The sequence below is a fragment of the Amblyraja radiata genome, chromosome 27 (genome assembly GCF_010909765.2).
Source record: "Amblyraja radiata isolate CabotCenter1 chromosome 27, sAmbRad1.1.pri, whole genome shotgun sequence".
Taxonomy (NCBI): domain Eukaryota; kingdom Metazoa; phylum Chordata; class Chondrichthyes; order Rajiformes; family Rajidae; genus Amblyraja; species Amblyraja radiata.
In genome coordinates this window covers 1,663,222-1,678,543 of record NC_045982.1, presented here as the reverse complement: position 1 = coordinate 1,678,543, position 15,322 = coordinate 1,663,222, and the positions used below count along the sequence as shown (strand labels likewise).

The 15,322-nt window shown below is 49.4% G+C and overlaps 1 protein-coding gene across 1 annotated transcript in view; it reads right to left on the bottom strand.

The window, feature by feature from the left end:
* The window catches only part of LOC116988205 (sestrin-1-like), a 43,054-nt gene that overhangs the window by 5,855 nt on the left and 21,877 nt on the right, over window positions 1–15,322 (bottom strand). Inside the window, exons 3-5 of the mRNA XM_033044757.1 lie at window positions 8,635–8,700; window positions 1,512–1,709; window positions 688–870 (exon numbers count right to left, since the gene is read on the bottom strand). Of these exons, the coding sequence (XP_032900648.1) occupies window positions 688–870; window positions 1,512–1,709; window positions 8,635–8,700 (447 nt within the window). The remainder of the gene's footprint in view (window positions 1–687; window positions 871–1,511; window positions 1,710–8,634; window positions 8,701–15,322) is intronic.

Below are 15,322 nucleotides of genomic sequence, written 5' to 3'. Positions count from 1 at the left end.
GATGTTAATTTGTGTTTATTGTGTTTTGTTATTATTACATGTATGGCTGCAGGCAACAGCATTTCGTTCAGACCGAAAGGTCTGAATGACAAATAAAGGATTCAATATATTTACACACATATGACCAGCTGCTCTCACCCGCCCGCAGCAGCTCCTGCAACATACAACACACACGCATGACCATCTGTGTACACATGTATGACCAGCTGCTCTCACCCGCCCGCAGCAGCTCCTGCAACATACAACACACACACATGACCATCTGTGTTCACATGTATGACCAGCTGTGTACATACACATGTATGACCATCTGTGTATACACACATGCCCATCTGTGTACACACGCATGTGGGCCGAAGGGCCTGTTCCCGCGCTGTATCTATAAACTAAAGACAGACACAAAATGCTGGCGTGTCTGTGGGGCAGGAATCTCTGGATGGAAGGAATGGGAAGGTGCGGGGTGTAAACCAGCATCCGCAGTTTCTTCCTACACATCTACCACCGTCGTGAGGGAGGGGGAAGAACAATGGGCAAAGGGGCAACTGGCGCAGGGGGTCAGCATCCTTGAGGTGGCCACTATTCACGTGCCGTGGCTACGCAAGCAAAGAAGTTCAATGTGACAATAAAGTATTCCATTCCATCTCTAAACTAAAGACTCTGCTCCCGAGCGACTTGGCAGCCACTTGCCTCAATGTGTTCCTTGGTGATCAGCCAGGGTCGGTGAGCCAGGATTTTGTTGATTTCGCCGAGGTTCTTCAGTTTCTGGGGCACGGAGTTTAACCCGTTCAGCCACTCGGGGCTCCCCCCCACCTGCAGGAACTCGCTGATGTGAAGGCCAACAAGGTACGAGCACTGGTGACGGGCGGCAGCCTGCAACAAGACGGAGAAACATAGACATTAGGGGCAGGAGTAGGCCATCCGGCCCTTCGAGCCAGCACCGCCATTCAATCTGCAGTTCCATCCTACATATACTAGTTTCATTGCCTGTAACTCATTTTCACCTAGCCCACCGCCAACAACACACTACTTCCATGATCATTGTTATTTATTTTACATACGTTTCATTTCTTCGTTCTATATTTCTCTATATTACCCGGTCAGGTCGGGGGGAGTTTCCCCCCCCCCCCCGCCCCTGGTACCAAGTAATCCCGTGCTACCTGCTCCATGGTCGGATAGCCGGCGACCAAACCGTCTCCCCCACCTGGTTTGCCAGGTGAGGAGGGGGCTGTGGACCCCCAGCAGGACCAAAAACAAGACCTGTCAAAGGGTGGATGAGCTCCTAGCAAGCACACTTCAGTAGAAGTTGCGATCGCTGTCGTACACAGCATTGTAAGGAATGATGATAAAGCACACACACCAACATCCTATACTTCCAGAGGCGAAAGGCCGCAGGAACAGGAGGACAGAGACGCGTGGTGTGTCTGTCACCGTTCCCGCCGGCAACCAGCGCCACTGCACCATGATGATGATGATGAGGGTCTCTCGATTGCTGTCTATCCCGCGCTGCTCACCATTAAAGCGATGTAATGCCGGTAGTGATAGGGCAGGGGGCCGTCCATCTGCAGCAGGTAGTACTGAGTCTTCCAAAAGCTCTCCAGGTAGCGAGGGTGCAGGCCCATCACCATGGTGATGTTGTCCACACGACCAGTGGACATAAAGGCTTCAATGAAGAGCTGTCTCTCGGCATCATCTTGACCCTCCAGGAGAATCTGTCACCAGAACACAGCCATGAGCACACAGGCATTCCAATCACAACTAGAATGTTACAGCATGAAAACATAGAAACATGAGAAAATAGGTGTAGGAGTAGAGGCCATTCGGCCCTTCGAGCCTGCACCGCCATTCAATATGATCATGGCTGATCATCCAACTCAGTATCCTGTACCTGCCTTCTCTCCATACCCCCTGATCCCTTTAGCCACATCTAACTCCCTCTTAAATATAGCCAATGAATTGGCCTCAACTTCTTCCTGTGGCAGAGAGTTCCACAGATTCACCACTCTCTGTGTGAAAAATGTTTTTCTCATCTCGGTCCTAAAAGATTTCCCCCTTATCCTTAAACTGTGACCCCTTGTTCTGGACTTCCCCAACATCGGGAACAATCTTCCTGCATCTAGCCTGTCCAACCCCTTAAGAATTTTGTAAGTTTCTATAAGATCCCCCCCTTAATCTTCTAAATTCTAGCGAAACAGGCCCTTCGGCCCAACTTGCCCAACCTGACCAACATGCCCCATCCACACTCGTCCCATTTGCTTGCGCTTGGTCCATATCCCTCCAAACCTGTCCTATCCATGTACCTGTCAAACGTTGGGATAGTCCCAGCCTCAACTACCTCCTCCGGCAGCTCGTTCCATACACCCACCACCCAGTGTGTAAAAATGTTAACCCCTCAGATTCTTATTACATTTCCCCCCCCTCACCTTAACCCTATGTCCTCTGGTTTAACATTCAACACCGTGGCTTCCGAAATAATTTAAATATCTTGCAGGGAACACTATTTGAATGAAATGCAAAACACAAAGTACTGGATGAACCTAGGACAACACAGTGGCCCAGCGAGCCCACGCCAGTCATCGATCACCCGTTCACGCTAGTTTTACCTTTCTCATCCACTCCCTGCACACTAGGGGCGATCCACAGAGACCGACTAGCCTACAAACCCGCACGTCATTTGGATGTGGGAAACCGGCAGACACCCACGTGGTCACAGGGAGGACGTGCAAACCCCACATAGACAGCACCAGAGGTCAGGATCGAACCTGGGCCTCTGGCGCCGAGAGGCATCGGCTCGACCCGCTGCGCCACCGTGACGCCCCTTCGTTGTACAAGTGCCTTTCATGTTCCGTCTCCAAGTGTAACTGACTTAGTTCTTCTGCATGATATAAATTACACAGTGATAAGGTCATAAATGATAGGAGTAGAATTAGGCCATTCGGCCCATCTAGTCTACTCCGCCATTCAATCATGGCTGATCTATCTCTCCCTCCTAACCTCATTCTCCTGCCTTCTCCCCATAACCCCCGACACCCGTAATATTCAACAATCTATCTATCTCTGCGTAACAATTATCCACTCAAGCACATTTAATATTCCAGGCTGGTGCATGGGCTGATTCACATGTAGCACAGGATGGTGTTACTGTCCCTGGCACACTGCCACTACCACAGTGTACAGAGTAAACAAGGCCTTCACTCATGGCAAACAGCCCGCCTAGACTGTGATGCCGGATAAACAAAGACATTGTCTGGTAAGGAGATCACCAGCGATTCAAGCTCACCATCTCGGTTCCATAAGTCATAGGAGCAGAATTAAGCCATTCGGCCCATCAAGTCTACTCCGTCATTTCATAATTGGCTGATCAATCTTTCCCTCGCAACCCCATTCTCCTGCTTCTCCCCATAACCCCCGACACCCGTACTAATCAAGAACCTGTCAATCTCCACTGACTTTGGCCTCCACAGCCGTCTGTGGCAATGAATTCCACAGATTCACCACCCTCTGACTGACGAAATTCCCCCTCATCTCCATTTTGAAGGTACGTCCTTTTATTCTGAGGCTGCGCCCTCTGGTCCTAGACTCTCCCACTAGTGGAAACATCCTCTCCACATCCACTCTATCCAGGCCTTTCACTATTTGTTAAGTTTCAATGAGGTCCCCCCTCATCTTTCTAAACTCCAGCGAGTACAGGCCCAGTGCCGTCAAACGCTCATCATATGTTAACCCACTCATTCCTGGGATCATCCTTGTAAACCTCCTCTGGACCCTCTCCAGAGCCAGCACATCCTTCCTCAGATATGGGGCCCAAAACTGCTCACAAAACTCCAAATGATACCTGACCAGCGCCTACTAGAGCCTCAGCGTTACAGCGCTGTTTCTGTATTCTAGCCCTCTCTAAATAAATGCAGTTGCCTTCCATATAACCGATTCCCCATGCAAATTAACTTTCCTGTACCAGCACTTCCAAGTCTATTTGCACCTCCGATTTCTGCATTCTCCCCCAGTTTATAAAATAGTCTATGCCTTCAGTAATGTAGGTGGGAAGGGGAGGGGGAGGGGGAGACAGGCGTGCGAGTCCAGGTGGAGCACAAGGGGTGTAGAGACTGTTTGTCATTTTATTCACATCCAGCAGTCGGTGGTGAACTCTGTCAGACAGCGCTGCTGAGTAATCAGTCAATAGATCCTCAGCTGATGCAATTCGTCGCGACGATTAGATCACTTGTTTACTTGCGTCCCCCAGCTGTAGGACACACTAAAGCGCAAGATCTTTTGATCTACTAACTGCGACTGACTCAAAGAAAGGGAAGAGAAAGCATTTGTCATTTGCTGGGCTTTTAACAGGAGCAGCGAAGAAATAAAATTTCCAATGCGTAGAAAACCCATGAGGGGAATAGATCGGGTAAATGCACACAGAGTCTCTTGCCCAGAGTAGGGGAAATCGAGAACCAGGAGATATAGGTTTAAGGAGAGGAGGGTAACACTTAACATAAACCTGAGGAGCAACTTTTTATACACACAAAGGGAGCAAGGAACGAGCTGCCGGAGGAGGTAGTTGAGGCAGGTGCTATCGCAACGTTTAAGAGATGTTTAGACAGGCACATGGATAGGACAGGTTTAGAGGGATATGGGCCAAAGGTGGGCAGGTGGGACTAGACACGGTCGGGCGAAGGGGCTGTTTCCACATTGTGAGCAAGAATTGTGTCAGCAAGAAACTACTGTAAAACCCGTTTAGTCAAAGAGAATTAGCTATCATGAGTTGTGTAGGAAGGAACTGCAGATGCTGGTTTACACCAAAGACAGACAAAAAATGCTGGAGTAACTCAGCGGGTCAGGCAGCATCTGTGGAGAACATGGATAGGTGACGTTTCACAGAGTGCTGGAGTAACTCAGCGGGTCAGGCAGCATCTGTGGAGAACATGGATAGGTGACGTTTCACAGAGTGCTGGAGTAACTCAGCGGGTCAGGCAGCATCTGTGGAGAACATGGATAGGTGACGTTTCACAGAGTGCTGGAGTAACTCAGCGGGTGCAGCAGCATCTATGGAGCTAAGGAAATAGGCAACGTTTCGGGCCGAAACCCTTCCGGGTTTCGGCCCGAAACGTTGCCTATTTCCAGAAGGGTTTCGGCCCGAAACATTGCCTATTTCCTTAACTCCACAGATGCTGCTGCACCATAACTCAGTGGGTCAGGCAGCATCTGTGGAGAACATGGATAGGTGACGTTTCACAGAGTGCTGGAGTAACTCAGCGGGTCAGGCAGCATCTGTGGAGAACATGGTGACATGACTTTTTGGGTGGGGACCCTTCTTCAGACTGAAAATACAGAAAATAGAGGTGGTGTGAGGAGGAATAGACTGAAGGCAATGAAAGGCCAGAACAAATGAGGGCGGCAACAGATGACCTCAGGAAGGGTGGGGCCCACAATGGTCCATTGTTGGCTGGGGAAGGAAGAGGGATACAACTGGAACTAGGGTGACTAGGGTGGGGGAGGAGAAGGGGAGGGAATGCAGGAGTTACTTGAAGTTAGAGAAATCAATGTATCATGACCGGCTCTGAAACTCTAAAGCAATCAGACGTTGACTCTCAATAACCCTCTGACATCACTCAGCAAACTACTGGAGATAAGGCACAGGGTTGTGGAGTGCATGGCTAAAGTTAGCGATCAGGAGAGAGACTGCGTCAGCATTTTTAAAGAGATTAGATAAGTGTCTATGGCAAAGGGAATCAAACAAGCAAAAGCCTACATGATGTGTAGGAAGGAACTGCAGATGCTGGTTTAAACCAAAGACAGACACCAAATGCTGGAGTAACTCAGCGGGTCAGGCAGAATCTCTGGGTGACGTTTTGGGTCGAGACCCTTCTTCAGACTGAGAGTCGGGGGAGAGGGGAACAAGAGATATATATACGGTACTTAGGACAAATGAATAGAAGATATGCAGATTGTAAAGTTCCAATGTCTGTATTAACCTGTTATCACCAATCCCACAGTCCACAATAGACCATTGTGGGCTCCACGTTTCCTTGAATATCGTTGCTCTCTGCATATCTTCCATCCATTTGTCCTGTGTACCGTCTATATCTCCCATTCCCTGCTCCCCTGACTCTCAGTCTGAAGAAGGGTCACCCATTCCTTCTCTCCAGGGATGCTGCCTGTCCTGCTGAGTTACTCCAGCATTTTGTGGCTGTCTTAGGCAAAAGCCTACACTGGCTGGTGATCAAGGAAGAGGGAGAAGAAATGCTGGAATTACCCTGTTTCTATTTCCTGCCATAGAAGGTGCCTGATGCAATTATTCCCAGAATTTGCCATCATTAATAGGAAATATAACACAGGAACAGGTCGAACAGGCGTGAGACACAGTCACAACAGCAGCTGGTTTGGCAAGTCCACTTCATCCTACTGATGCAATTTCTATGTAATAAGGGTGCAGAGGGGTTTTAAGAGGATGTTGACAAGATTCGAGGGCCTGAGCTACAGGAAGAGCAGTCTAGGACTTTATTCCTTGGAGTGCAGCAGGATGAGGGGCGATCTTATAGTGTACAAAATCATGAGGGAGATAGATAGGGTGAACACACAGTCTTCTTTACCCCATGGTACAGAACTCAAGAACGAGGGGACATTTTTTAAGGTGAGAGGGTAAAGATTTAATAGGAAACTGAAGGATAACTCATTCTACACATGGAAGGTACACAAAAGTGCTGGAGAAACTCAGCGGGTGCAGCAGCATCTATGGAGCGAAGGAAATAGGCGACGTTTCGGGCCGAAACCCTTCTTCAGACTGATGGGGGGTGGGGGGGGGCAAGGAGAAGAAAGGAAAAAGGAGGAGGAGACAGCCCGAGGGCTGAGGAAGGGGAGGAGACAGCAAGGGCTAACAAAATTGGGAGAATTCGATGTTCATGCCCGCAGGATGCAGACTCCCCAAGCGGAATATGAGGTGCTGTTCCTCTCATTTCCGGTGTTGCTCACTCTGGCCGTGGATGAGACCCAGGACAGAGAGGTCGGATACGGAATGGGAGGGGGAGTTGAAGTGCTGAGCCACCGGGACGTCAGGTTGGTTATTGCGGACCGAGCGGAGGTGTTGCGGCGAAACGATCGCCAAGCCTACGCTTGGTCTCACCGATGTAGATCAGCTGACATCTAGAGCGCATGGAATGGTGGGTATATGGCACGGGCTGCCACAGGACATAGTTGAGGCAGGTACAATAACATTTAAAAGATATTTAGACAGGTACATGGATAGGAAAGGTTTAGAGGGATGTGGGCCAAAGGGACTGATGTAGATGGGGCATGTTGGTTAACATGGACTAGCCCAGCTGGTTCTGTCGACTTGTCCGCTAACCCATTCACTCCATTAACTCACCACTTCCAAGAGAAGGCAGGAGAATGATGTTGAGGGGGGAAAAAATAGATCAGCCATGATTGAATGGCAGAGTAGACTCTATGGGCCAAATTACCTTACTCTGCGCCTATGTCTTATGATCTATCCTTACCATCCAGCCTTTGAGCTCGGTCACGCTTAGACGTACAAATAACAAAAACTCACAATTCTTTATTTGACAGGTACATGGATAGGACAGGTTCAGAGGAGTATGGGCCAAACGCAGGCAGGTGGGACTAGTGTAGATGGGACATGTTGGTCGGTGAGGGGAAAGTTGGGATGAAGGGTCTGCTTCCACGCTGTATCTATCTAGCTATCTATCTAAGGTAGACAAAAGTACTGGAGAAACTCAGCGGGTGCAGCAGCATCTATGGAGCGAAGGAAATAGGCAACGTTTCGGGACGAAACCCAAAGGGTTTCGGCCCGAAACGTTACCTATTTCCTTCCTGAAGGGTTTCGTCCCGTAACGTTGCCTATTTCCTTCGCTCCATAGATGCTGCTGCACCCGCTGAGTTTCTCCAGCACTTTTGTCTACCCTGAGAGAAGACTATAGATTTGCCCTATTAATCCCCCTCATGGTTTTATACACCTCTATAAGATCACCCCTCATCCTCCTGCGCTCCATGGAATCTGCAGTCCCAACCTCTCCCTGTAGCTCAGACCCACTAGTCCTGGCAACATCCTCGTAAATCTTCCCTGCGCTCTTTCCAGCTTCATCTTTCCTATTAGCAGGGTGAACAAAACTGAACGCGATTCTACAAGTGTGGCCTCAGTGGCAACTTGTACTGAAGAAGGGTCTCGATCCAAAACGTCACCTATTTCCTTCGCTCCATAGATGCTGCCTGACCCGCTGAGTTTCTCCAGCACTTTTGTCTACCTTCGATTTTCCAGCATCTGCAGTTCCTTCTTAAACTATCTATCTATCTATCTACCCTTCTACCCGTCCGTCCGTCCGTCCGTCCGTCCATCCATCCATCCATCCATCCACCCACCCACCCATCCATCCATCTAGCTATCTATCTATCTATCTATCTATCTATCTATCTATCTATCTACCCATCTACCCATCTATCTACCCATCTATCCATCCATCCATCCATCCATCCATCCATCCATCCATCTATCTATCACACTCCACTGATTTTATGACTCTTTAAAGCAGGTGCAATGTTATTGTAAAGTAGAATAAATAGGCGAAATGTTCACTGCACAGACGACCTTGAATTAAACTGCAAGATTCTGGTTCAGCCTGATTCACTTACCTCTTTGACTGGAATGAAAGAACTCGGGCCCTGGCCAATGGGGTGAGGTATTTTAACGTTTTGATCCTAAAAATAAACAAACTGTAGTTATAATTTGTTCCCTGTTAGCATAATACAGTTGCGGTGCCAGTCCATGTGTTGAGAGCGGCCATGGACAGATGAAGTTTCAAGTCGAGACAGGTTATGAGCGGTACAGTTGCTGCCTCACAGCGCCAGAGACCCGGGTTCGATCCCGACCACGGGCGCTGTCTGTGCGGAGTTTGTACTTTCGCCCCGTGACCCACGTGGGCTTTCTTAAAGATCGTCGGTTTCCTCCCACACTCCAAAGGCGTACCGATTTGTAGCTTAATTGGCTTGGTATAAATGTAAAATTGTCGTGTGTGTGTGTGTGTGTGTGTGTGTGTGTGTGTGTGTGTGTGTGTGTGTGTGTGTGTGTGTGTGTGTGTGTGTGTGTGTGTGTGTGTGTGTGTGTGTGTAGGGCAACTGTGCGCGGACCGCTGGGCCGGAGCGGACTCGGTGGGCCGAAGGGCCTGTCTCTGTGCTGTATCTCTAAACTAAAGCGAGCTAGCTACGAGAAGCTCGAAAGTACTAGAAAGTCGACAATTCAGCAAAGTCCCACTAAACAAACCAGTCTCCCCTTCTCCAAACACACACAGAGGGTCAGGCAGCAGCTGTGGAGGGAGAAGGTCCCAACGTGAAACTTCATCTGTCGTAGACAAAAATGCTGGAGAAACTCAGCGGGTGCAGCAGCATCTATGGAGCGAAGGAAATAGGCAACGTTTCGGGACGAAACCCTTCCGGGTTTCGGCCCGAAACGTTGCCTATTTCCAGAAGGGTCTCGGGACGAAACGTTGCCTATTTCCTTCGCTCCACAGACGCTGCTGCACCCGCTGAGTTTCTCCAGCATTTTTGTCTACCTTCGATTTTCCAGCATCTGCAGTTCCTTCTTAAAAACTTCATCTGCCCATTGCCTCCACAGATGCTGCCCGACCTGCTTCCCCCCAGCACAGTGTGTTTTGTTCCCTGTGTGGGTCTCTCTCTCCCCCACCCCCTCCATCCACCCTCTCACTTCCCCCACCACCCTCTCACTCCCCCCACCCTCTCAGCCCCGTCCAACTCACCATTTTCCAGCAGCTTCCTAGCATGTTACAGAAAGTCAGGAACACACAGTTCAGCGCGGCACTGCTTTCCCTTCAGATCCTAATACACCTTCACGAACTCAGACTTCCTGAATGACAAACACTGCTCACCAGATCACACCCTACTCCGCTGCAGAGTCATTGCACCAGCATCCCTTCTCATTACATCATCCACTTGCCCTACCCTTCTCACCCATCTCTGTAAACCAATTCCAACTTGTCTACACATTCTTCGACAGAATTGCCAGGTCATTCAATGGCAGCTTTGACATAACGTCTGGCAAGCTCATAAGCTCGAAGAGCACAATCAGGCCATTCGGCCCATCAAGACCATTCAATCATGGCTGATCTATCTCTTCCTCCCTCCTGATCCCATCCTCCGGCCTTCTCCCCATAACTTCTGACACCCATACTGATCAAGAATCTGTCAGTCTCTGCCTTAAAAATATCCATTGGCTTGGCTTTCAGTCTTTTGCGGCAAATAATTCCTGATTCACCACCTTCTGACTAAAGAATTTCCTCCTCATCTCCCTTCTCAAGGAACGCCCTTTAATTCTGAGGCTGTGACCTCTAGTCCTAGACTCTCCCACTGGTGGAAACACTCTCTCCACATCCAACCCGAAACATCACCCATTCCTTCTCTCCAGAGATGTTACCTGTCCCGCAGACTTACTCCAGCATTTTGTGTATCTCCTTCACCATAACACATTTTACCAATTTCCTGAAGCAGGGAGTAAATTTAACCAGTTAATTCTAAGCGCCAGACTGATGTAGAACAAGTGGTAAGATTATATCCAATCCCAGGCGACTGCACCCTAGATGGGCATAGATTGGAGGTACAAGGAACTGCAGTTGTTGGAATCCTGAGCAAAATACCAAGTGCTGGAGGAACTCGAGGGTCAGGCAGCATCGGTGGAAGGGATGGACAGAAGACGTTTCAGGTCGGGACCCTTCTTCAGACTGATGGAGTAGAGGTGGGGCGGGACATAGCCTGGCGAGTGATAGGTGGATAAAGGCGAGGGGCGATGGGCAGATGGGTGGAGTAAGTGAGGGAGGCTGGAGGTGAAAAGGAGACAAAAGGATAAAGGGAGAAGAGGAAGGGTGCAATGTAAAGCCGGTGCGGGGGTGGGCGGGAGCTGTGTGGAAGGGGACGGGTGTGATGTAGGAAACTCAGCTGGTGTATGCAGCAGTGTAATAATAATCAGTGAGTACATCTGCTGCCTCCGAGCCACAGACCCAGGTTCGATCCTGACATTGGGTGCTGTTCGTGTGGGGTTTGCAGGTTCACCCAGTTTCCTCCCACATCCCAAAGACGTGCGGGTTTGTAGGTTAATTGGCCCTACTGTGTAGGGAGTGGATGGGAGCGTGGGATAACATAGAACTAGTGTGAACAGGCGATCAATGGTCAGCGTGGACTCGATGGGCTGAAGGGCCTGTTTCCGTGTTGTATCTTTCAATCAATTAATTCAATCACAGATCGACACAAAATGCTGGAGTAACTCAGCGGGTCAGTTGGCATCTCTGGAGCCAAGGATGCTACCTGACCCGCTGAGTTACTCCAGCATTTTGGCTCTATCTTCCTGATAAACCAGCATCTGCAGTTCCTTCCTACGCAATTCAATTACAGGTGCTGCCCGACCCCATTGCTGTCTTTCCTCTCATCTTAAACCTACATCCTCTGGTTCTTGATTCCCCCTACTCTGTTTAAAAGGCCGTGTGCATTCAACCCTATCTAGCCCCCCCTTGTGATCTTGTATACCCCTGTAATATGACCCCTCTTCCCCCTGCGCCACAAGGAAAAAAGCCCAACCTCTCCCAAGAGCGCAGTAAATCTCCTCGGCACCCTTTCCAGCTCGAGAAATGTCCTGCAGGATTTCGAAGGTTTATCATTGCCGTCTGTGTGGTGTGAGCAAACTTAAACTCATGAAGAGACTATACTTATATGCATGTGTGTGGGCACGTGTATGTATGTATGCATGCGTGTATGTATGTGTATGTATACACACACACACACACACACACACACACACACACACACAAATATATCTATATAGACATGTGAATTAATTACATATTGAATTAATTGATGGCTTGGATAGATGGATGTGGAGGTGGTTCAGGCAAGCAGAATTAAATAGCCACCATGGCATTTGAAAAACATTAGTCTGGCTAATTCCTGCTCTATCTGGTCTCAACCCAAACGCTTGGCTGGGAGTTTGAAAAGTCACTGAGCTGCCAAATTCCATAAATCAGCTGGGAAGTAAAACAGAGAGAGAGGCAGGCAGCGGGAAGTGAAGCACGGAGCTGGAAATCTAGACGATTAAAAAATAAACCATGAAGGTAATTAGACCCAGCTCGCGTACCCCAATAGTTCATAGGGGAAAATGCACCCCAATAATTACAATGGGGAGGGGGAGGTCACTCCGATAGTTACTAGTGGGAACTATTGTAGACTGTACAAATTGTGCAGGATGTGAATGACAACAGGGAGGGGGCACCCCAATAACCACAATGGAGGGGGCAATAATTACGATGGGGGCACCCCAATAACTACGGGGGGGGGGGGGACGGACATCTATTCGTAAAGCACATGGATCAGGGTTGGGGCATTAGTGCAAAAAAATCACACCCATATCAGCCCCTCAGGGAATGTTCCAGCACCTGTTCTTGTTCCTTGCAGCCAACTTGCTTAAAACCGGAGGATAGACACAAAATGCTGATAGACACAGCCTGAAGAAGGATCTCTACCAGAAACCTCACCTATTCATTTTCTCCAGAGATGCTGTCTGACCCGCCGAGTTACTCCAGCATTTTGTGTCTATCTTTCAGTGTAAACCAGCACCTGCGGTTCCTTCCTACGGGTTACTAAGGCACGGTGGCAACTGGGAGAGGTGGCAACTGAAGAGACGACAGGGAAGGGTGGGTGGGACGAGGAGACCTCGCAGCTCAACTCCAGCAATAAACTCAGGGGAACCGCAAAACACAAACTTTATCAGTTCACAAGTTATCAGAGTAGAATTCGGCCATTCGGCCCATCCAGTCTACTCCGCCATTCAGTCACGACCAATCTCTCCCTCTCTCCCAATCCCATATCCCTGCCTTCTCCCCTTGACACTCGTTCTAATCAAGAAACTTGTCCATCTCCGCCTTAAAAACCACTCACCGACTTGGCCTCCACAGCCCTCTGCGGCAATGAACGAATCCCACAGATTCACCACCCTCTGACTGAAGAAGTTGCTCCTCATAAAGTGGAGGTCATTTAAGACTGAGGTGAGAAAAAACCTTTTCACCCAGACAGTTGTGGAATTCCCTGCCACAGAGGGCAGTGGAGGCCAAGTCACTGGATGGATTTAAGAGAGAGTTAGATAGAGCTCTAGGGGCTAGTGGAGTCAAGGGATATGGGGAGAAGGCAGGCACGGGTTATTGATTGGGGACGATCAGCCATGATCACAATGAATGCCGGTGCTGGCTCGAAGGGCCGAATGGCCTCCTCCTGCACCTATTTTCGATGTTTCTGTTTCATCTCCTTTCTAAAGGAACATCCTTTAATTCTGAGGCTGTGCCCTCTGGCCCTAGACTCTCCCACCAGTGGAAACATCCTAGAAACATAGAAATTAGGTGCAGGAGTAGGCCATTCGGCCCTTCGAGCCTGCACCGCCATTCAATATGATCATGGCTGATCATCCAACTCAGTATCCCGTACCTGCCTTCTCTCCATACCCTCTGATCCCCTTAGCCACAAGGGCCACATCTAACTCCCTCTTAAATATAGCCAATGAACTGGCCTCAACTACCCTCTGTGGCAGAGAGTTCCAGAGATTCACCACTGTCTGTGTGAAAAAATCCTGTCCACATCCACTCTGTTCAGGCCCCCCTCCCCTCTCCTCATCCTGGTGACCCCCAGGGGGTCCAGGCCCAGGTGTTGGTAGCCAGGCGCCCCTTACCTGCTGGACCCCCCCCCTCATTCAGGTGAGAGGAAAGGCTTCACCTGGCCGGCTGCCCACTCACCTGGGGGCGGACCCGCTTGCAATAGTCGCAGGTGTGGTAGTCCTTCAGCGCCGGGTCGCCGGCAGCGCTGCGAGGGGGGGCGGAGACCCTCATGTCGGGGACGGGACGGGAGCGGAGCGGAGCGGCGTGGACTCCCCTCTCCGGCGGCGCGGACTGCCCGCTCTGACCGCGCCGCCCTTATATACCCGCGGCCCCGTCACCCAGCGCCGCCCATCACCGCCCCTCCCCTCCCCTCCCCATCCCGCTGCAAACTCAGTCTAACATTTGTCAATGCAACAAAAATGCTGGAGAAACTCAGCGGGTGCAGCAGCATCTATGGAGCGAAGGAAATAGGCAACGTTTCGGGACGAAACCCGAAGGGTTTCGGCACGAAACGTTACCTATTTCCTTCCTGAAGGGTTTCGTCCCGTAACGTTGCCTATTTCCTTCGCTCCATAGATGCTGCTGCACCCGCTGAGTTTCTCCAGCACTTTTGTCTACCTTCGATTTTCCAGCATCTACAGTTCCTTCTTAAACACATATGTCGATGCAACTTTACTATATATATATATATATATCACGTCTCCCCTATGCAAATGAACGCGCTTCTGCAGCGCTCCTGCGAGTTTTCGCAAAAACAGAATTTGCACAAAGGGGCGAGATATCCAGATCTCACCCTGAGATGCGGTGCGTGGCTGACTCTGTGATCTTTGGTACACACACGCACTTCAAGAGTCAAGAGCAAAGAGTGTCTTATTGTCGTGTGTCCCAGATAGAACAATGACTTTCTTATTACTTGCTGAAGTCTGGAGAAGGCTCTCGACCCGAAACGTCACCTATTCCTTCTCTCCTGAGATGCTGCCTGTCCCGCTGAGTTACTCCAGCATTTTGAGCCTACCTTTGATTTAAACCAGCATCTACAGTACCTTCCCCCACACACACACATATATATATATACACACACATATACACACACACACATATATACACACACATATACACACACACACATATATACACACATATACACACATATACACACACATATACACACACATATATATATACACATACACACACACACACACACAATAATAATAATAATAATAATACATTTTATTTATGGGCGCCTTTCAAGAGTCTCAAGGATACCTTACAAAAATTTAGCAGGTAGAGGAAAAACATGTAAGGGGAATGAAATAAATAGTAGAGACATGACTAGTACACAAAGTAAAGACAGAATTCAATACAAAACACAGTATGAGGCAATTAATGCACATATGAAAAGGGATGCGGACGTGGGGCTAAGGATAGGCAGAGGTGAAGAGACGGGACTGGAAGATGGTGAGGGACACGGAATTGCGGATCAGTTGGGGGAGGGAGTTCCAGAGCCTGGGAGCTGCCCTGGAGAAGGCTCTGTCCCCAAAACTGCTGAGGTTGGACTTGTGGATGGAGAGGAGACCGGCTGATGTGGATCTGAGGGACCGTGAGGGTTGGTAGGGGGAGAGGAGGTCAGTGAGATATGGGGGGGCCAGATGGTGGAGGTGTGTGTATGTATATAT